At 38.4% G+C, this 24,009-nt stretch overlaps 1 protein-coding gene across 1 annotated transcript in view; it reads left to right on the top strand.

Moving 5' to 3' along the window:
* The first annotated feature begins 5,847 nt into the window (after window positions 1-5,847).
* The window catches only part of eIF6 (eukaryotic translation initiation factor 6), a 72,711-nt gene continuing 54,549 nt past the window's right edge, over window positions 5,848-24,009 (top strand). The window contains exon 1 of the mRNA XM_090383755.1: window positions 5,848-6,009. Coding sequence (XP_090239881.1) covers window positions 5,903-6,009 — 107 coding nt within the window. The 5' untranslated portion in view covers window positions 5,848-5,902. The remainder of the gene's footprint in view (window positions 6,010-24,009) is intronic.

Below are 24,009 nucleotides of genomic sequence, written 5' to 3'. Positions count from 1 at the left end.
GGTATGAAAAGCCTAGTAACTTCCAAGGTCAATTCTTTGAATGCTTCTCATTTTGAATTTTCTGTTGGTAACATCATCAGTTTGTCCCACCCTATAGAATATAAATACTGTCTCAGACCACTGTAGTACCATTACGAAAGCAAAAATCGTTCCCTTTACCTTGATGGTAGTTACCTCTTTGAGTAAATCCCACTTGAGCACGCTGTGATCACTGCCACCTAGTGGGTCCTTTATCTGCAGATTCTTAATGCATGAAAAATCACTACTGATAATCAGATCAAGAGTATAACTCCGTCTAGTTGATCCCGAACATGCTGCTGTAGAAAATAATCATCCAATAAATCCACAAACGCCTTGCTAGTGTGTGAGTGACCAACCCACAAATTCCAGTCAATCTCTGGGAAATTAAAATCCCCCATTATAAGATACTCTTATTTACTGGCCCACTCTATTGCTCTGCACAGTTGCTCATTATACTCATCAGATTCATTAGGCCTATACCACACACCTACTCTCATTTTGCCATTTGCATTTGCATTTTTCCTGCACTTCCTTAGATTTTATGTGTTTCTTAACTAATAGCATAATCCCTCCTCACTTCCTATCCTGTCTGTCCTTCCTGTACACACTGTGCTCCCCAAATTCCAATTCTGCACTGCTTATGTCGGTGTGACGCCACGTTTCTGATATCCTAACAATATCTGCCTTTGATATCTTGACTAGCACTTCAAGCTCATCGAATTTATTAAATATTTAATAGATTTGATACTAGAGAGCTTTTAAGTGCTCGATATTTCCTATATTCTATTATATTCTGAATCAACAGGGCTTACCTTTATTTTTGATATAGGAAGCTTCTTTTCCAACTCTCCTTGTCCAACTCGCCAATAATTCATGGGGAAGGCGATATCAATTTTGCAAGACATTGTCATAAAGTTGGATTTTGGAGGTCTAAACTGGCTAATAATTAAGGATCGATTTTTTTCTTTTTGGTGCTGTGGCAGGAATTTTGAGTTAAATTTAGGGGTCTAATAATTGGATATGGGGTGGGGTTATTCTCTACATTCCTTAAGTCGGACTAGAACTTTTCGGGGTGTCATGTTCACAGGAAGAGAGCTACTCACAATTAATCCGAAACTTTTGTCTTATGTTGTAGTGTTTGTTCTTCACGCATGCGTATAAGTGACCAATCGTCGGACAATAGGCATGGCCTACGGATATTGATTGAAGTTGCATGTAGTTTCATCTCTAAAGTTTCTGCAATAAGTAGTTTGTAGTAGTTGTGTTGAATATTTATAATTTTAGTTTCATTAAAGCCGAATGTATGTCGTTCATTTATGGCGTGGAACGAAAGTTCCGATGCATTTGAACGACCCGCCCGCACTGAAGCTTCGTATTGTTTTGCTCGAAGCTGTGCCACTCCCATGGTGGATCCTACGTAGACAGCATCACAATTTTTGCATGGTATACTGTATACTAGGTCATGCTGTGATTGGAATGTGGTATTTGAAGGTCGGTTTCTGAAGAATGTGTATAATTTGTTCATGGGTTTTGCTATGATTTTCATGTCGGTTCCCTTGCATATTTGGTTAAGTTTATTGTACCAGTGCTCGATATATGGAATGGTGATGAAATATATTTTGGTCTTGTCGGATTTTTTTGCAATGTTTGTTGCGAGGTGGTTGTTATTTATTTTATCACGGGCTATTGTTTTGACTTTGTTTATATAGGTTAGTGGGTAACCCCTATTTGAGAATCTTCTAGTTAGTTCATTTATTTCAGTGGTTAGAGAAATCTGGGTGGAAGAATATTTAAAGGCATTTAGAAATTGGTTCAGCATGACCGATTTTTTGTAGGGTTGGGGATGGTAACTGTGGAAGTGCAGAAGCATCCCTTTATTAGTGAGTTTTCTATATATGCTGAAATTTAGCATATATAGAAAATCGACGCCCAATCCACCACATTAGAGAACAGACATAACCTAAAGTTACAAGCCCTTAGGGGTTTTCCACACAACAGATTTGTCACACAATCGTTTTGAGAACAAGAGTGTATACCGAAACACCAAAAACGCAGAAAAAAATTCCCACTCCTTCCCCAGTAGGAATCCACCACATATTAATGACTTCTGGGCCAATTTAAACACTGGATACCATAACGACCATAATCCATCAGAGAAAGTAAAGAACCTATCATCTGTTACGCTAACTTCTCAGCAAATAGCCCTATTAAATAAAGGTTTAAATTATAATTTACCGCCGAGATTCTCCCCCCCCCAAGAAACAAATGATTATTGACCTCGAGTTCGATCTTAGAGATTTGCCACAAAAAAAGTATTAATCCAACAAACCAATCGAATAATAAACCAAGCTGTACCCTCAATATCAAAACGACATTGAGAAGAAGCAAAAGCTTTACACACACTTAGACAAAACCGAGATATCATTATTCAAAAGGCCGACAAAGGCGATACAGTAGTTATTCTCAATAAAGGAGCCTATATAAATGAATTATACACCATCATTTCAGACACAACGACATACGAAGAGGTTGCACCATCAGAGTTCAACAGCTTAGTTAACAAATATAACAAATTGCTCACCACCTTTAGGAAAGATGACCACATCACTATGGCTCAGCTCAAACAAATTACAGCCCGCACATACAATATCCCAACCTTATTCGGCCAAGTAAAATTACACAAAACAGGATACCCAATACGTCCCATCGTGTCATATAAGAATTCAGCTTTTGCCTCCTTAGCCATGTTCATCTACCCAATTCTAAAACCACTCCGAGAACTCCTAACATATAACATAAAAAACTACGATGCGTTATTCGTGAGCCTCAAAGATCTCCATATCAAGGAGGATATGAAGTTATATTCACTCGATGTGACTTCACTATACACTAACGTAAATGTACCCTACGCCTTAGACATAGTCTGGGCCTACTTAAACGATGATAACACAAAAATTAATAACACCAGACTCCCCAAAGACAGAATATTCGAACTAACAAAACTATTAGTAAGTGCAAATTACATTCCATTCCAAGAAAAAATATACAGACAGATTTTTGGCCTCCCAATGGGCCTAAACATTAGTGGACTCATTGCCGAACTATACTTAGACAAATTAGAAAAGATCCACCTTGATCCATTTATACCACAGATCACATATTACGGAAGATATCTGGATGACATCCTAATCATCACAGATCACTTGACCATAAACAATATTCTACAGGTTTTTAATAACATCCATCAGAGATTAAAATTTGAATTAGAAACTGAAGCAGAATCCCACTCCATAAATTTCCTTAATTTTACCATACACAGATTAGACCAAAAACTAAATTTCAGCATATATAGAAAACCCACTAATAAAGGTATGCTTCTGCACTTCCACAGTTACCATCCCCAACCATACAAAAAATCGGTCATGCTGAACCAATTTCTAAATGCCTTTAAATATTCTTCCACCCAGATTTCTCTAACCACTGAAATAAATGAACTAACTAGAAGATTCTCAAATAGGGGTTACCCACTAACCTATATAAACAAAGTCAAAACAATAGCCCGTGATAAAATAAATAACAACCACCTCGCAACAAACATTGCAAAAAAATCCGACAAGACCAAAATATATTTCATCACCATTCCATATATCGAGCACTGGTACAATAAACTTAACCAAATATGCAAGGGAACCGACATGAAAATCATAGCAAAACCCATGAACAAATTATACACATTCTTCAGAAACCGACCTTCGAATACCACATTCCAATCACAGCATGACCTAGTATACAGTATACCATGCAAAAATTGTGACGCTGTCTACGTAGGATCCACCATGGGAGTGGCACAGCTTCGAGCAAAACAACACGAAGCTTCAGTGCGGGCGGGTCGTTCAAATGCATCTGAACTTTCGTTCCACGCCATAAATGAACGACATACATTCGGCTTTAATGAAACTAAAATTATAAATATTCAACACAACTACTGCAAACTACTTATTGCAGAAACCTTAGAGATGAAACTACATGCAACTTCAATCAATATCCGTAAGCCATTCCTATTGTCCGACGATTGGTCACTTATACGCATGCGTGAAGAACAAACACTACAACATAAGACAAAAGTTTCGGATTAATTGTGAGTAGCTCTCTTCCTGTGAACATGACACCCCGAAAAGTTCTAGTCCGACTTAAGGAATGTAGAGAATAACCCCACCCCATATCCAATTATTAGACCCCTAAATTTAACTCAAAATTCCTGCCACAGCACCAAAAAGAAAAAAATCGATCCTTAATTATTAGCCAGTTTAGACCTCCAAAATCTAACTTTATGACAATGTCTTGCAAAATTGATATCGCCTTCCCCATGAATTATTAGCGAGTTGGACAAGGAGAGTTGGAAAAGAAGCTTCCTATATCAAAAATAAAGGTAAGCCCTGTTGATTCAGATTAAATATTTAAAACAAGATTTTGGAATGCAAAGCGTTTCAGTCAACATTGCTACTTGTACGCCAAAATCGTGGGCTAAAATCGTTCACCAGTTAAAAGTGTTATTCATTTATTGATTTTAATTTAAAAAATTGGCTATTTCTCTTATGTACTAAGCAAATTCTAAATGGGAAACATTTAAGGAAGTAATCGTGGAAGCTACTGGGCTTTTCATACCGAATAAGAACCGATTAAGAAATACTGTTTAAGATTTAGGCCTAAATGGATGTCAGATGAATTAATGAGACTCGCAGCAGAGCTGAAAAATTAATGGGATGTATATAAATTATCAGGCGAAACAGGAGCTTATGATAGCTATAAGCTAGTCTGTAATCAAGTCACAAAGGAAGTTAAGCAAGAGAAGGCACATGAATGATATTGATGTAGGTATATCAGGTTTAATGTCGAAGTTTACAGATGATGCAAAGGTTTAGAGGGTTGTTAATGACAGTAATGGCAGTGTGCTACTGCATATGATCGAGAAACTTTGGACAGTGTGCCGAGAAGTGGCAACTGAAATTTGACATTGACAAATGTAAAGTAGTTCATAGGGGTAGAAGTAACCCCAGAGGAACGTACCAACTGTGTGGTACTACACTTAAGGTGGTAAAAAATGAAAAAGACCTGGGAGTAATTGTGCAATCAGATATGAAATTTTCTGAGCAATGCAGACAGACTGCCAGGGCAGGGCACGGGATTTTGTCAATGATATACAGGAATTTTGCTAGCAGGGAAAAGGTGGTGATTGTCCCATTTTATAAGAGAATAGTCAGGCCACGCCTTGAGTACTGTGTGCAGGTCTGGAGGTCTAATTTAAAGAAGGATGTAGAGTTGCTTGAGTGAGTACGGGCAGCAAAATTTGTGAGAGGAATGAAAAGGTGGTCTTACCAAGAAAGGCTGAAGTGCTCCAAATTGCAGCGTCTGGAGACCAGGTACCTGCGAGGTGCTTTGATTGAGATGTATAAGGCTTTGAGTTGGTTGAGTAGGCTAAATTCTGATAGAATTCTTGCTCTTGTTCAGATTACGAACCTGAGGGGGCATAAATTCAAATTGGGTAAAGACAGTCATAGAAATGATGTGCAGAAATTTGCCTTTAGCCAGCGGATAGTTGAAAGCTGGAACAAACTTCCATCTGTCGTTGTGGAAGTTGATAGCTTAAATAAATTCAAGGAGGAACTGTAGAAATGTTCAGAGGAACTGGATGTGTGAAATGTTTTTTTTTTTTTTTATTTTGGGCTGAGGCTACATAAGTTCTTTTTCTTGCATCACATGCTTCGAATTCTATTACTACTTGGTGGCGCTGTGCAAAAAAAAAAAAAACGATAATTGAGAATTTGGAAAGGATTGCACAAATCGTTGATATAGTCGCGTGGTACCAAATCTTGCGCTTGCAATGGCTTTTCGTGCTCAATTTGAAAATTATAATGATATTGGAGTTTTTGCAAAACTTACTAACCAGTACTGCCTAGTTGGAATTGGAGGTTCTGAAAGTTTTTATAGGTACGTATTGCGATAACTTATGAAATAACCAAATGAAAAAATTCTCTCCAACACGTAATATTTGATCATGTGTGTGATGAAACGTTTCTTATTTTACAAAACCATTTGTTTTGCCTCGGGATGATACCCTTATGGAACGAGGCCTGCAATTGTAGACAAATCTATTTTGAATAAGTGTGTGGCAGGAGAGTACACTTTACACGTGAAGAATCATATTTGCTCCCTAATTAAGTGAATTTATTGTGTATATATATACAAATGTGCTTTCAATACTATATGGTGGCTGTGAGTTACAGTGGCGCACATAGGCTTGATAGCTTTTGTGAGCGTTAATATGTGACAATACAGTTATGATATAAAACAAAATGGATAACATCTAATATAGCGTCCAAAATTCCCAGCATTCCAAGCGTATCTCTCACCTACGATTGCTCTGGCCGACTCTGATAATAACCTACCGTTCGAAACCTCGCGTATCGCCTACTCTGTCCGTCTTAGTAACCAGCTGTTATAATCAAATAATAAGTGAGAGTGGTGCACGATGTCTAGCAATTATAATCTGTTTTTCAGGCGTATAATAAAATGTAATGCATATGTACACGCCATGCAGGAAAAGGCCGGAACTAAGACAGATGGAGGGGGGAAATTTTTGTATCACTGAATTGATTTAAACTGAGATTCTGAAGAAATTTTCAATTAACACTGCAAATTAAAAAATAAATAATTTATTATTACACTTATTTGGAACCAGATTAGTAGTGGTAAGCAGAACAAAAATCTGTTTACAACAGCAGGGTTTATGAGGCAGAAAATTTATTGAGGAATACAATTCAAAGGCTATTTACAAAAAAAATTGTATTCACTGCCACCTATTGTACCCATTAAGTTTATACCTTTCATGTGTATTGTTTCTAGTAAACCATGCATGGAATTTAAACTTACTGGCTCTATTTAGTTTAATTTTGGCTGCAAAAGTTCAACATATTTAAAATATTGGTAGAGATTCAGAAACGGGTACCCCTTTCAAAATGGCGGTGAGAAGAGGAGGGGAAAAGCAATGATTGACGGGTTGACTCTGCCCACTCACTGCGTTCCTCCTCCTCTCTTCGCCTGGTGGATGTCAAGTGACACGCAGACGGCACTTGGCACAGCAGTAAATTTGGCTGCTGAAAACAAAGGATAAATCCAATAAATTTAAAATTTCAAGTTACAAAAATGCACATTTTTCACGATCACAAAATGTCCTGTGACGTTTGAATAAGTCTGATATAGCCGAAAAGGGGAGAAGGAAATTTTCGCAGAAAGAAAAAGAACAGCAAATCAACAATTTAAAAAATAAAACAAACAAAAGCTGAAAAGGAAAAATATTTGGGGATAGCAGTATATCACGAGTCATCACAAAAGCGGAGCTGAAATGACGAAAAAGAAAAGGCAATTTTTAAAAAACCAAAAAACAAAAATTTACACGAAATGCAATCACTGATTCTTCTTGCCCGAACATAACTAGACTATTTCGCGAGCATTAACAACGATAATTTCTGATGCGAGTGAACACATAAATGCTTCTTTTTTTAAAAAATTTTTGGTGGGGGCTGCCGCCCTCTAACCCCCGCTGTTTTTTCCCCGCAAAATTTGGGGCTGAAAGGAAAGGGTAATTTAAGGGTAAATAGAACAAACGAAAAGGAAAGGCAAATCAACACTTGAAAAAAACATAAATGCACGTTTTTCTATGCTACTTTACGTATAGAAAAACGTGCATTGAGCATTCATCATCATCAGCCATTTTCAGTCCACTGCAGGATGAAGGCCTCTCCAGCAACTTTCCAGTTCCTTCTGTTTTGAGCATTGGCCATCCATTTACTACCCACAAACTCATGAATTTCATCTATCCATCTCCGCCTTTGTCTTCCAGGTTTTCTTCTAGCTCCTCTTGGGTACCATTCTGTTATTTTATTAGTCCATCTGTCATCATGTCTTCGAGCTGTGTCCTGCCCAAGACCATTTTAGTTCTTTAGTTTTGATAAGAATGTCCTTTACTTGAGTTTGTTGCCTAATCCATGTGTTTTTCTTCTTAGCTAACAGTCTTATTCCCAATATAATTCGTTCCATTCTTTGCTGTGTAGTTCTCAGCTTCTCTTCCATTCTTTTGGTGAGTGCCCAAGTTTCACTTCCATAAGTCATGGTGGGGAGTATACATTGGTTCATTATTTTACCATTTCAGACAAACTGGGATATTGCTCTTCAGTATGTGACTATATTTCCTGAATGCTATCCATCCAAAATTTATTCTTTTCTTGACTTCCAGCCATTTATCATTATTACAGCTAATAACTTGTCCTAGATAAATATATGACTCCACCTTTTCAATTACTGCTCCTTCAATCATTATTTCTTTCTGTGGCATACTTGTTCATCATTACTTTTGTTTTAGCCATATTCATCTTTAGTCCAAAATCCTTACTAACTGTGCATAACTGATTAAGATTTTCCTCTAATTCTTTGGGATCGTGGCTTATGACCACAATGTCATCTGCAAATTGTAAACGGTTTAGGTACTCTCCGTTCACATTGACTCCTTTCTGCGACCAGTCTAATCTTCTGAAAGCTTCCTCAAGGGCAGCAGTAAATAGCTTCGGATATATTGTGTCTCCTTGTCAAACTCCTTTCTCAATTTTAAATTTCCTACTGTCTTTGTCTAGTCTAATAAAGGAGGTAGCACTCTCATATATATCATATATTTTCTTCAAAATCTTAATATGCAGAGTATCTGTGCCTTGCTCTTTCCAGTGCCCGAAACATTGCCTTATGCTGTATGGAGTCAAATGCCTTTTCATAATCCACAAATGCCAGGCATAATGGTGTTTTATATTCATTTGCTTTCTCCATTAGCTGTGATATTATGTGAAGGTGATCCATAGTTGAGAATCCTGTCCTAAAGTCAGCTTGCTCTTTCGGTTGATTCTCATCAAGTATTCTTTCTAATCTGTTAGTAATGACCCTTGTGAACAACTTGTAGATGTGGGATAACAAGCTAATTCTACGAGCATTAACAATGAGAAAGGCTGAAAAGAAGAAAACGAAAAGGTAATTTTAGGGGAAATTTTATGAAACAGAAACAGAAATAAAAATGCACGTTTTTCTATGCTATTTTACGAGCATTAACAATGAGAAAGGCTGAAAAGAAGAAAACGAAAAGAAAAGGTAATTTTATTGGAAATTTTACGAAACAGAAACAAAAATTCACGTTTTCTATGAAAAACATAAATGCACATTATTCTATGCTATTTTACGAGCATTAACAATGAGAAAGGCGAAAAGAAGAAAACGAAAAGGTAATTTTAGGGGAAATTTTACGAAACAGAAACAAAAATGCACGTTTTTTTATGCTATTTCTACGAAAAACATAAAAGCACGTTTTCCTATGCTATTTTATGAGAAACAATCACATTGAACTGAGACAAAGAAAAACCACTCACCTCATTGGTCTGGTGTCCTTGTTCAATCCTCAGTTTCAGGTTTATACACTAAGCTCACAGCTTTTAAAAATTCCATAGTTAAATCGCTGCTGCCGGAATGTTTCCTTCTCCACATATACTCTCCAAGGTAGGAGTCGAACTGATCATTTACTTTGCTTAATGACAGTTGTTGTTTAATGGCACTCCACGTTCCCTCGCTTTTGTTAGTGTTTGCCCCTGTTTCCTGTGACAAAGGAGATTTCATGGCAGCAAGCAACAGGCACCCGCACAAATCAAGAACTGACCAAAATGAGATTACGCAATCGTAATCAGCCAATCACAGAGCTAAATTTTTTATTTAATTTTTATTATTGTTTAAATTTTTTTTCTGGGCACGTTTCCTCCCAGACTTCTGTTTATGCGGGGCTCCAGCCCCCCCCCCCATAACCCCAGAATTATTCAGCTGAGAACAATACCAATAAAAAATAGTTCATTTTTTTTAATTTTTTGGTTTCGTAACTCAGAAAAATCTCAGCGTGCCTCGTGTTTCCAGTTCCGGTAGGTACATGGCACGGGTGACATGGCTGGCACACAGTGTGTGTCACCCATGCCAGCTGTTTCTGTCTGTTAAGGAGATCACATGACAATGGGCGGAGTCAGCACCCATCAATCACAGCCATATTGCTAGCAGTCTGGAAGGGGTACCCATTTCTGAATCTCGACCAAAATATTTGACCATGTAAGTGCTTTTTTATTAGTTTATTTTTAATGCACGTAAGAAAAGACTTCTTCCGTTACTTCTTGCAATGTTTATTGTCCTTTTTATCAAACAGACATTTAGTGGTTAGGGTATCCATTATCATTCCAGTTTGTTGTCAGGTGTTTCTTCCTGCCTTTCCTCTGTCTCTCCAGTGCCTTCCAACTAACGTGCCTTCTCTCCACATCACTCTTTACTACCTCTTGCCATCTTCTGTCTTTGCTATTCTCATTATGTATCCAAACCATCTCAGTTTGTTCCTCAATTTTTCATGTAATCATTCTTCTCCTGAGTGGCTGTGTTTCTTATTCTTTCTCGCCTATTCTTTCCACAAACACCTCTCACAAACTTCATTTCCATTTCTTGCATTCTGCTGATATCTTTCTCCCACACTATTTTGATATCATATGCTTGGATTTCAGGAAAGCTTTTGACACCGTTCTGCATGGAAGACTACTGTACAAATTGGAGAATGGTATTAAGGGTAAGTTGCCACAATGGATAAAAGGATGGTTGAGTGGGAGAAGACAGAGGGTGGGAATCAATGGGTGCTGCTCTTCGTGGACAAATGTTATTAGTGCAGTCCCACAGGGTTCGGTATTGGGTCCACTGTTGTTTTGTATATTTATAAATGATATTGATGAAGGTATATCAGGCTTAGTGTCGAAGTTTGCAGATGATACAAAGGTTGGCAGGGTTGTTAATGACAGTAATGGCAGTGTGCTACTGCAACAGGATCTAGAAAATTTGGGCAGATGGGCTAAGAAGTGGCAACTGAAGTTTAACATTGACAAATGTAAAGTACTGTATATGGGTAGAAGTAACCCCAGAGGAACGTACCAACCGTGTGGTACTGCACTTAAAGTGGTGGAAAATGAAAAAGACCTGGGAGTAATTGTGCAGTCAGATATGAAGTTTTTTGAGCAATGCAGACAGGCTGCCAGAGCAGGTGATGGGATTTTGTCAATGATATACAGGAATTTTGCTAGCAGGGAAAAGGTGGTGATTATCCCTCTGTATAAGGCAGTGGTCAGGCCATGCCTTGAGTACTACGTACAGGTCTGGATGCATAATTTTAGGAAGGATGTAGATTTGCTTGAGCGTGTACAGAGAAGGGCAACAAGATTGGTGAGAGGAATGAAGGGATCCTCTTACCAAGAGAGGCCTAAGTTCTGCAAATTGCAGTGGCTGGAGACTAGGCACCTGCAAGGTGATCTGATTGAGGTGTATAACGCTTTGAATGGGTTGAGCACGCCGAATTCTGATGGGATTCTTCCACTTGTTCAGATTGCGAACCTAAGGGGACATAAATTCAAATTTAGGAAAGACATATAGAATAGATGTTTGGAAATTTGCCTTTAGCCAGGGGGTGGTTAATTGCTGGAACAAACTTCCATCTGTCGTTGTGGAAGTTGATAGGTTAAATAAATTTAAGGAGGAACTGGACAAGCATTTAGAGGGGATTATTTTGTAAAATTTTTTTTTTTTTTTGGCTGATGCTGCATAAGCTCATACACTTGCTTTCTTGCATCACATGCCACTACTACTCACAATTCTAGTCCTTATTATATACATAACATGCACACATCTCAGGTACCACCTTTCTCTGAACTAAAGCTTCCACACAGTTATCCCGCTCTTCTGCATATACTTCCTAAATATCTGCAACCAAACTATCCATGTCTGTCTGCTTTTCCTCAATAAAGATGTTAATTCCCCCTCTTCTCCTTCCTTTCAATCTTGTTATAGTATTCTTAGCATCACAAAAATTTTAAATTGTATATAAAATGTATTTAAATTTTCTTTGTTAATCCACCCAACCTTCTGCCTGCTCCTGTACTTCTTCATCCCCATAAATCAAGAAATTGTCAGCAAACACCATCACTCTTTTATCTGTTCCATTCCTTTTCTCTACAGAATTTGCTATATCATCCATTACTAGTAGGCGAGATTGCACTTCCCTGTCTCAGTCCATTATTAATATCAAACTGTGGTTTCTTCAGTTTTTAATTCGCACAAATAAAAAAAAATGCTTTTGAATTCAGTACTATATGAGGAATTGCATAAAATTGGGATAGTCATTTTATTTAAAAATTTGAGAATTTTCATTCCCCAAGAACTTGGAATTGATCTGCATTAAAATAGAACTTATGTTGAATGTATCCAATACACTGATTACTACTATCCAATATACTGATTACTTCCTTTTTGTTGTGTGCTATTCTTTTTTCCTTTTTACATATGATGGGAAAGTGCCATAATGAATTTTTCATTCCTATCTGTTTTCTCTCTACTCTATCCTGCATACTTTGTGATTCATGCATAATACAGGCTTACACATGCAAAATCATGTGTAATTGTTTGGAACAGCAACAGTGCTCAAGTAAAAATGAACAAATACATTTAATCCTAAAAATTGTGAATGAGTTTAAATAAATATAATAGTATTGTAAAAAGGATAAGCAATAATGCATTTTAGTTACTAGCAGTTTCAAATAAAAATTAACATTTTCTGAGAGCAATAAATTTTTGTTTTTCTCTTAAGAGTCCAGAGTCCATATGTATGCAAAACTGAAAGCTATTTATTTCAATTTTGCATATGTATGCAAAATTTAAATAAATAAGAGTTCAAAATTTGTAATATGCATAAACTTTCCACAGAACCACCTTGTTTCCAACCATTGCTTTCACACAGCTTTCAGTCCCTCTGTATAGACTTCTAATACTCTCTATCAGACTTCCCTACTTCCTGTTTCCTTAACACTTCCCACGCCCTTCTTTTCTCTATACTATTATACACCAAAAATAAGAACCATGCACAGATCTCTTTCATACTTGATAAAATTTTCCATCACTTGTCTTAAAATTAGATCCATGGATCCATGGTCTATTTTACCTCTTCTGAAGCCACTCTGCTTTCCCTTCATCCTGCTTTCAACTGTTTCTCATACTTTCCTCTTCCTTGTTCTTTCATACACTTTTCTCCCCCATACTGCTTTCATTACTGCTTTCAATTGGAATTTGGGGAGTACAACGTCTACAGAAAGGATAGACTGGATAGGAAGGGAGAGGAGGGGTTATGCTATTAGTTAAGAAATACATAAAATCCAAGGAAGTGAAGCCAGTGGACATCGCTGGACAGTGCAGTGTCGAGTCAGTTTGGTGTGACATAAGCATTGGGAGATCAAAATTGAGAGTAGGAGTGTGCTATAGGCCTAATGACTCTGATGAGTATAATAAGATACTGTACAGGGAAATAGAGTGGGCCAGTAAATCAGAGAGTCTTATAATGGGAGATTTTAATTTCCCAGATATTGACTGGAATTTGGGGGCTGGTCACTCACACACTAGCAAGGCTTTTGTGGATTTATTGGATGATTGTTTTCTACATCAGCATGTTCAGGAGGCAACTAGAGGGAAGAATACTCTTGATTTGATTATCAGCAGTGATTCTTCATGCATTAAGAATCTGCAGATAAATGAACCACTAGGTGGCAGTGATCACAGTGTGCTGAAGTGGGATTTACTCAAAGAGGTAACTACCATTAGCGGTAAAGGGAAGGGTTATTGCTTTCGTAAAGGTGACTACGATGGACTGAGACAGTATTTAAATTCTATACAGTGGGACCAACTGATGATGTTACAAACAGCAAATGCAAAATGGGAAGCATTCAAAGAACTTATCTTGGAAGCTACTAGGCTATACATACCAACCAAGAAATATTGTTCAAGGTTTAGGCCTAAATGGATGTCAGATGAACTGATGAGGCATATGGCAGAGAAGAAACATGCATGTGATACATACAAATTAACACATGACACAGAAGCCTATGATAGATACAAGTTGATCTGTAACCAAGTTACAAAGGAGGTTAGGCAGGCGAAGGCAGATTACGAGAAATCTTTGGCAAGGGATGCAAAGAAAAACAGCAAAGAGTTCTTTACTTATGTAAACTCTAGAAGGAAGGGGATGAATCATATTGGTCCACTTGATATTGATGGGTCAACTGTTGATGATCCTGCTCAGGTAGCTAACAAACTAAATGAATATTTTGCATCGACATTCACACATGAGGAGTTATTTAGCGAGGGGAAAACCAGAGGTGTATTCAACTCTAGCAGTAAGCTAGAGAATCTTGTAATAACTGAGAGTAAAGTGGAGGAGAAATTGTTGAAGATAAACACAAGAAAGGCACCCGGGGTGGATGGGATCTATCCAGTTATATTAAAGGAGGCAGCAAAGGAAGTAAGCAAACCCTTAGCCATAATTATGAGAGCTTCCTTGGACTCAGGGGAGGTGCCCATAGACTGGAAATGTGCAAATGTGACCCCAATTCACAAAGGAGAATCAAAGGCTGACACAAGTAATTATAGACCTGTGAGTTTAACTTTTGTTCCAGGAAAATTAATGGAGGCACTAGTTAAAGAAGCACTGCAGGATCATTTAGACAAGACTTCAGCTATAGCTCGGACACAGCATGGTTTTGTTAAGGGGAAGTCTTGCCTGACCAATTTGATTGGATACTATGATGCAGTCACAAAGGAACTGGATGCAGGGAATAACTTTGATATTATATACTTGGATCTTAGAAAGGCTTTTGATACTGTTGCACATGGAAGACTGCTGCACAAATTGGAGCAGTGTGGCATTGGAGGCAAATTGCTGCTGTGGATAAAGGGGTGGCTGAGCGGGAGAAGACAGAGAGTGGTAATCAATGGACACTGCTCGTCGTGGACTAATGTTATTAGTGGAGTCCCTCAGGGCTCAGTGTTGGGTCCATTATTGTTTTCTGTATTCATAAATGATATTGATGAGGGTATATCAAGCTCAATGTCGAAGTTTGCAGACGATACAAAGGTAGGCAGGGTTGTCAAGGACACTATTGACGCTATGCTGCCGCAACAGGATCTGGAAAGGTTGAGCAGATGGGCTGAGAGGTGGCAAATGAAGTTTAACATTGACAAATGTAAAGTACTACACATGGGAAACAGCAATCCCAGAGCAACGTATCAACTCTGTGGTACTACACTGACAGTGGTAGAGAATGAAAGGGACCTGGGGGTAATTGTGCAGGCAGATACGAAGTTCTCTGAGCAGTGCATACGGGCTACAAGAGTAGCTCACAGTGTATTGTCAATGATATACAGGAATTTTTCTAGCAGGGATAAGGAGGTGATTATTCCATTGTATAAGGCAATGGTCAGGCCACACCTAGAGTACTGTATACAGGTCTGGAGGCCTCATTTCAAGAAGGATGTAGAGCTGCTGGAACGAGTACAGAGAAGGGCAACAAGATTAGTGAATGGAACAAAGGGGTGCTCTTATGAAGAAAGGCTTAAGTTTTGCAAATTACAGTGTCTGGAGACTAGGCACCAGCGAGGTGATCTGATAGTGTATGGTTTGAGCATGCTCAATACTGATGGGATTCTTCCTCTCGCTCAGAATAATCACCTGAGCGGGCATAAATTCAAATTGAGGAAAAACAGATGTAGGATAGACGTGTGGAAATTTGCCTTTAGCCAGCGGGTGGTTGGTTGGTGGAACAGACTTCCATCCCTTGTTGTGAAAGTTGATAGCCTAAATAAGTTTAAGTCTCAGCTGGACAGATATTTTGAATGAACAGAGGGGTGAAGTGGAAGTGGTTTTTTTTTTTTTTTTTTGGCTGATGCTGCATAAGCTTGCTTTCTTGCATCAAATGCCTCTACTAATGCTAATGCTAATTACTCTGTACATCTATTGCAACCCTGCTTGCCCTGCACATCTTACCATTTTTATAGTTACTTCACACCCTAGAAATTTACCTCCTTTCTTTCTCTTTCATCGCTTCCTCCACTTCTTTGTAGCCCTCTCTTTTTCCTATCTCTTCTTCCATTGTACCTTCTTTTTCTCCAACATTCAACAGTCTCCTAAAATAGTGTTTCCTCCTCCCTTCCTCATCTGTAATTATTCTTCTCATCTCATTATACAGATAATACAAGTGAGGCTTCGCTAATCCACATAACATCTTTTTCCCACTATTAATATTCTTCTTTCAACTATCAACATTCTTGCAACCATCTCTCCAACCATTTCTTCTCATCTTCAACTGTTCTCTTTGTGACGTGACATAGTGTAAAAAAACATTATGGAAATCCTAAAGTCTGGACTTCATTAGATATGTTGGGCAGACAACTTGTGTATTTGCAACCAGCTAATTGTCTGCCCAACTGTTCTTTTTGTCCCTTTTTGCTTCTTTATGCTGTCTAATTCATCCAGGTTTTTACATCCCTTCTAAAATCCTATTCTTCCTTAATTGCTTTCTCGTTCCATCATTGTGTCCCTTTCCATGTCCCCATACCACCTTGTCCTTCCACATACTATCTCTGCAGTCACAGTCAAAGCTTTTTTTAAATCCTTCCCATCCTCTCTCCTACTCCTCATATTATGCTTTTATTCAAGTGGGAAAGGTAGGAATGGTAGGAAATTGGGAAAGGTAGTTTCACTCCCAAAGGATCTGTTTGCCCTCCTTTTTTTAATAGATCACTTGTAGTTTAAAAGTCCTTAATGAGGGATATATGAAAATGACCACACATTGTTTTTCCTGCTTCTGATGCACATAAGCATCAAGGGGCATAGCAAGTGATGTGCCATGACACATATAAGCATTCAAAAAAGCACCCAAGTGCTGTAACGAGTGGTGTGAAAATAAAGTCACATAGAGTAGGAGTCAATTCTTTCAGCACACTGATTGAACTCGTTCCTATTAGCAGCAATGCTTTGTTTTTGTTTATAGTTTGGCACACTTTTTTTTTTGTTTGTGTGGCAAGGTTAGTTTATGTACATGGAATGAACTTTTGATAAAATAGTTTTGTTCTGTTATGCAGCTCAGACCAAAAGTAAGTGTTCTCTTTTAACTATCAATTTCAGTCTTACTTTTCAATCATTATTTATGAATTTTTGCAATGTCAAGGATTTCGGAATGTTGTGGATTTCTCGGCATTTCAAAAATTACGGCATGTTAAATGCACTCTCTCGAATATAGATAGAAGTGAACATGTGAAGTATTTTTCCTGTCATTTTATCATGGATTACAGAATATTATTTCCATAATATGCTCTTTTACATAGTTTATTAACAAGCATGTTAAATGTACTTAAAATGAAGCTCTTAATCCTGAGTTTGAAATGACTTGATCAGGAAATTAAATTATTTTTGTTTACATGAATTTTATTTTATAAAATTTGCATATGCATTCCAAAGTTATGTAGTTCTTAAGCCCTCAAAGTTTGTCTTGTGTGGCTCTGTCCTCGTTGACAACTTAGTCAATGTGGTTTTTTTGGCTAATTCTATATAAGTTTGCTTTCTTGTATCATTTGTCGTTACTGCTGCTGCTACTACTACTACTACTACTACTTGCCACTTGTTTGGTGAGATCTAGGTCTAATTCCTATTGGTTGGAGAAGGATGTTATTATTCCTGTTTATAAAAATGGTGAGACCTTATACGGAATGTTTGTATTCAAGGTCTAGAGACTTTACGTAAAAAAAAAAAAAATCTATCTAGTGAAGGTCCAAAGAAGGGCAACTAGGTTGGTTGGGCGTGCTAAGTAATTGTACCTACTGTTTTATTAAGTTCACCTTTAGGCGGTGTGCTATTCATTGGAATAGGTTGTTTCCCAAGGTACCATAGGTGGAGACTTATATGGTTCAAGATGAAATTGAATTGTTTCATTTTTTAGAAATGGAAAAATTGTGATTGACTGTCTTTTTTATTATTATTTATTTTTTGCTGGTGCAGAATAAGTTAATTTCCTTGCACTATTCGGTGTGATTAATACTAACGGTGTTTGATACTTACACAAATAATATAATATAATTATTAATTTCAAATAAGCAGTTCTAATGAGATCCTTGGCTTGATGTGACTCAGCTGGTTTACAAATGTTAGATTCTGCATTAGTGCTCGTTGTTATCATTGTGACAAAGCAAACACACAAATTTAAGAAATTCCCTCTAGGGGCAGTGGCACCCATGTTAGGAACCATAGACCTAGATCGATTCATTTATTAATTCAAAAACAAAGCAAAAGTAATGTTTATATCATGCATATTATATAACACAATCAACTGTTTTCAGCTTAAAGTTGAAGGCAGATGACCCTCCTATGTGCGAGTCTTGTGACACTATATTAAGCATAGAACATGTTTTAATTGACTGTTTTAAACTTATCTGGACACAAAACATGTTTTACCACTTTTACCAATTGACTGAGCCTTATTACACTCAGTCAGGTTTTATCAGCGAATGATCATGTGTCAGATATTTTTAAATTTTTGCAAACGATTATTTACCATTACATATGTGTATATATATATATATATTTTTTTTTTTATGAAAACCCCAAACATGAGAGGTATTAGAAGCAATAGTACTTAGTACTGTGCTTGGGTTGGAGGTTGAGAAGAAGAAAGAAGATATTTGTTGACATTGGACTTGAACTTCTGTAGACTGTAATTTTCAGGAAATACGTAAGAAGGAAGGTTGTTCCAGAAAACGGCAGTTGAATGAATAAACGAGGAAGATGAAAGTTGGTTCTGTGAGTTTGAAGTTGGACAGTAAATGGATGTTGGCTGGTGGCAGCACGTGTTCGGACTGTTTTGAAAGAGAGAGCGGGAATTATAAAGCCAATTCAGAAGAATGGTGCCCATGGAAGTATCTGTAGAAAAGGCATGTAGCAGAAACAGTACATCTATGAGACAGCGAGTGAAGAGACTGTGTTAGAGAGGAGTCATTTTGGGGACATTGACCCAGATGTGGAAACAATATTCCATGGTAGGGCGGATTTGTGATTTGTACAGAGTCAACAGCTGCTTGGAAGAAAAGTAATGCCAAGAGCGAAAGAGAAAACCAAGTTTTTTAGATGCAGAGGCAGCAATATTTGTAATATGCTTGTAGTAGTGGCATGTGATGCAAGAAAGCAAGTATATGAGCTTATGCAGCATCAGCCAAAAAAAAAAAAAAAAAATCACACCATTCCCTCCAAATGCCTGTCCAGTTCCTCCTTAAATTTATTCAACCTATCAATTTCCACAACGACAGATGGAAGTTTGTTCCAGCAATTAACCACCCGCTGGCTAAAGGCAAATTTACGCACATCTATTCTACATCTCTCTTTTCTTAATTTGAATTTATGCCCCCTTAAGTTCGTAATCTGAACAAGTGGAAGGATCCCATCAGAATTCAGCGTGCTCAACCCATTCAAGGCCTTATACACCTCAATCAGATCACCGTGCAGGTGCCTAGTCTCCAGCCACTACAATTTGCAGAACTTAAGCCTCTCTTGGTAAGAGGATCCCTTCATTCCCCTCACCAATTTTGTTGCCCTTCTCTGTACATGCTCAAGCAAATCTACATCCTTCCTAAAATGAAACCTCCAGACCTGTACGCAGTGCTCAAGACATGGCCTGACCATTGCCTTATACAGAGGGAAAATCACCTCCTTTTCCCTGCTAGCAAAATTCCTATATATCATTGACAAAACCCCATGACCTGCCTTGGCAGCCTGTCTTCATTGCTTAGAAAACTTCATATTTGACTGCACAATTACTCCTAGGTCTTTTTCATTTTCTACCACCTTAAGTGTTGTACCACACAGTTGGTACGTTTCTCTGGGGTTACTTCTACCCATATGCAGTACTTTGCATTTGTCAAGCTTTGCAAACTTCAGTTGCCACTTCTTAGCCCATCTGCCCAAATTATCTAGATCCTGTTGCAGTAGCACACTGCCATTACTGTCATTAACAACCCTGCCAACCTTTGTATCATCTGCAAACTTCAACATTAAGCCTGATATACCTTCATCAATATCATTGATAAATATACAAAACAACAGTGGACCTAACACCGAACCCTGTGGGACTCCACTAATAACATTAGTCCACGAAGAGCAGCACCCATTGATTACCATCCTCTGTCTCAAGTAAATCTACATCCTTCCTAAAATGACGCCTCCAGACCTGTACGCCGTACTCAAGGCGTGGCCTGACCATTGCCTTATACAGAGGGACAATCACCTCCTTCTCCCTGCTAGCAAAATTCCTATATATCATTGACAAATAACATTAATAACCTGGGAGTAATTGTGCAGTCAGATATGAAGTTTTCTGAGCAATGCAGACAGGCTGCCAGTAATGTTTATTAAATATTATAACAGTGAAACCTCTCTCTCTAAAGTGGACACCACTGGGTCAGAAGAAAGGGTCCACTATAGGGAAGTGTTCGCTTTGCAGAGGTCCATGCAGCCGGGCAGGTCATGGGGTTTTGTCAATGATATATAGGAATTTTGCTAGCAGGGAAAAGGAGGGGATTGTCCCTCTGTATAAGGCAATGGTCAGGCCATGTCTTGAGTACTGCGTACAGGTCTGGAGACCTCATTTTAGGAAGGATGTAGATTTATTTGAGACAGAGGGTGGTAATCAATGGGTGCTGCTCTTCGTGGACTAATGTAATTAGTGGAGAGATTGTGCCAAGAGAGATTAGAAGTCAGGGTAATCCCCAAAAGAAATATATCATTTTGCCTAGAAATTGGAGTGTCACCAAAGATAAGCATAGGAGCAGAAGAATCCTTTTTGCGAGATATAAGACAAAACTGAGTTTTAGAAGGATTGAAATCAACTAAGTTGTCTTTGCCCCACTGGAGAATTACCCGGAGATTGGCATTTATGGAATTGGTAGAGGATATTTGAGAGGTTAAAGCTGATTGGGCAGGGCAAGGTTTCTCAAAATGGAAAGTGGAATGCAATGTGCTATCATCGGAAAAACTATGGATAGGATTTCCAGTCAATGGAAGAAGGTCATTAATATACAAGAGGAAAAGAGTGGGGTAAACAACTGAACCTTGGGGGACACCAGCATTAGTGAAAAAGTTAGAAGACAGAGAGCCATCTATCATCACCCTCAGTGAGTGAAAACAGGTTAACCAATAAAAAAAAAAACAGTTGGCAAACCATAAGATGGAAGCTTGTTTAGGAGACCTTTATGCCAAACACGATCGAAAAGAGCAACTGCTTGTTTCCCTGAACTTTTCCATTGAATTTGTCCTATTAGTAAAATAATAAAAGGAGTTTACCTCAATATAGTACGTAGAACACTTCCGTACTATCTAATTGAATATTCATACTATCTAATTGAATTTGTCCATAAATGGGTAACATAAGCCAGAATATCACCAGTGGATCGACACTGACGGAATCCATACTGGCGATCATTGATCAGATGGAAGGTTTCTAGGTAGTTTAAGAGTTGGTGGTTAATTAATTTCTCCATTACTTTAGAAAGAGAAGTAATTGCAATGGGACGATAATTGGATGGGAGGGATTTGTCACCCTTTATAGGAACTGGCTGGATATGAGCAAATTTCCAAACAGAAGGAAAAACACCTTTGGAATAAGAAAATGAAAAAAGGTAGCAAAGAACAGGAGTAAGTTCAGGCGCACAGGTTTTGAGAACAAGTGGAGTAATATCATTAGAACCTGGAGCTTTCTTAGCATCAAGGTTTGTCAAAATTCTTCTGACATCCTTTTGATGGAAGACCACAGGAGGCATTGAATGGAGCATGTTGGAAATGGTGGGAGGTGTTTTACCAAGATCATTAATGCAGGAGGTGGAGCAATATAGCCAGATTAGGTTATGTGCCATCAAACCCCCATATCAACAACAGCCGGAGGTTGAAGAAAAATGGGATGGTAGCAGGTCAGTTTTATCCTTGGCTGAAGTGACAACAGAACCATCCAGTTTTGACAGAGATGGGCAAAAGTTGCGGGCAATAGCTTTGGCAAGAGACCAGAATGCTTCGCTACCATTAGCAAGTTTTCTATTCTTAGCATGTTCAAAATCTAGTTTGGACTGATTAATAACTGCTTTACAATTGTTGTGAGCTTTGGTGTAGGCAGAAAATGAAACTAAATATTTGGAAACAAGCCAATTACGATATGCAGTGTTCTTCTCTTGAACCGCCTTAGCACATTTATTGGAAAACCAAGGTTTAGATAAAAGACGAGATTTTAAAGTGGAGTGTGGAATAAAGGATTCCATTCCTACAAGAATAATTTTGCTGACACAATCTGAGCAAATGTCTACATCAGAAGTTTTGAAACAGTAATCCGACCAAGGAAAGGAAGAAAAGAAATCTCGCAGGTAATCCTATTTTGGAAGCTTGTTTGATAGGTTTGCCAATCAACATGAGGTTGGGAATAGCCATGAGATAAAGGCTCCATTGGAGAAGACAATCACCAAGTTGTGATCTGAGGTGCCTAAAGGAACACTCACTTTGAGAGTGTACTTAGAAGGGTTATTTGTGAGAAAAAGATCAAGCATGTTGGCTGCATGGTTAGGATTGTCCGGTATTCTTGTAGCTAAATGAACAGTCTGGCAAGGTCATTAGTAATTGCAGAAGCCTCAGCATCCCGACCAGCTGGGTCGGTGTGACTAGAAAACGGAAGCCAGCTGGAGTTGTGAACATTAAAATCACCAAGGAAAATTACCTCACTGTTAGGAAAGTTGGACCGGAGAAAGTCAATTTGCAAAGAGCTTCAAGTGATCAGTGGAGTTGGGAGAATGGTAGAAACAACAGATGAGTTGGACACAATGAGGTAGAGAGATTTTAAGCCAGAGAAGATAAAAAAAAGGAGATTCCAAATTACCAAGTCTCTGACAGGGAATATCGGAATGGACATATGCACAAGTACCACCTTTGAGGTGAAAGGAATCATACAGCGAATAATTTGGGCAACTGAGATGAGCAGTGGTTGAATCAACCGATAACTGAGATTCTGTCAGAAAAAGTACATGTAGTTTGGCAGACTGCAAGTGGAAATGGATATCGTTGAGATTAGAATTGAGACCACGTATATTTGTGAAATGAACTAGGAAGTGTTTGGGAGGTTTAGATCTTTTCGCAGATAAACTTACTCTATTAGTTTGACAATTCATGGTGTATTCAATAGTAAGAGTGGGGGGACATGCTGTATGAAGTAATAAAATTTTTGGATATGGCTTACACATGGTAAGAATATACCCAGATCCTTGACATAACTTGGCCTCGACAATGCCCCCCGCATACACACTACTTGGACTCCCTCCAGTCACTATCTGGCAGAGTAGAGGTAGCAAGATTATACACTAGCTGATCCGGAAGCCTCCTAAAGAGTTACCAATAGGTTTGGTCTGGTGCACTAACTAGCAGCCGGCCTACGAACACTGTTTTAGAGCTGTACCCTTAAAATGTAAGGAAGATTGGATCTCGCCATGATGTTCATCATAACCTCAAAAGTCATCAGTAATACTGCATGATGGGAAGTGTTGAGCAGAACTTAGCTCTGGAGACTAAACATGGGTTCCACCACTTGAAGCCTCCAATAAGCAAAGTGGTGGTATTTCACTGGTTGATGAGTCATCTACCACCCAGTATTGCCTGGTAACACAGAGGGGTGGCATTGCTCTATGTGGCGTGGGCACCACACCTCAACCCCTGCTTACGTTGGTTCACACCTGGGTGGTCACCAACAGTGTGCATGGAGATTATACCCAGAGTTACTAACAGTCCCACCATCGTGAAGGTGCAAGCAGAGGATTTGGCTGTCACAGACCATCCGGACTTTGCCGAAATCAGGTCCACTTGACTTGAATGTCACCCGAATATTAGTTCCATCAGTGTTTAGAATCCCAAGTAGCAAGTACAGCTTGTCTGGTATATCTGAGAGAATGTCTGTGACAACCTCAAGGACCAAATTTACCAAATATGTTTTTTTT

Source organism: Mastigoproctus giganteus, chromosome 10 (genome assembly GCF_048544385.1).
Source record: "Mastigoproctus giganteus isolate SK-2022 chromosome 10, ASM4854438v1, whole genome shotgun sequence".
In the NCBI taxonomy this organism is placed as follows: domain Eukaryota; kingdom Metazoa; phylum Arthropoda; class Arachnida; order Uropygi; family Thelyphonidae; genus Mastigoproctus; species Mastigoproctus giganteus.
The sequence above is the reverse complement of the archived record's forward strand: the minus strand, read 5'-3'. Positions and strand labels throughout refer to the sequence as shown.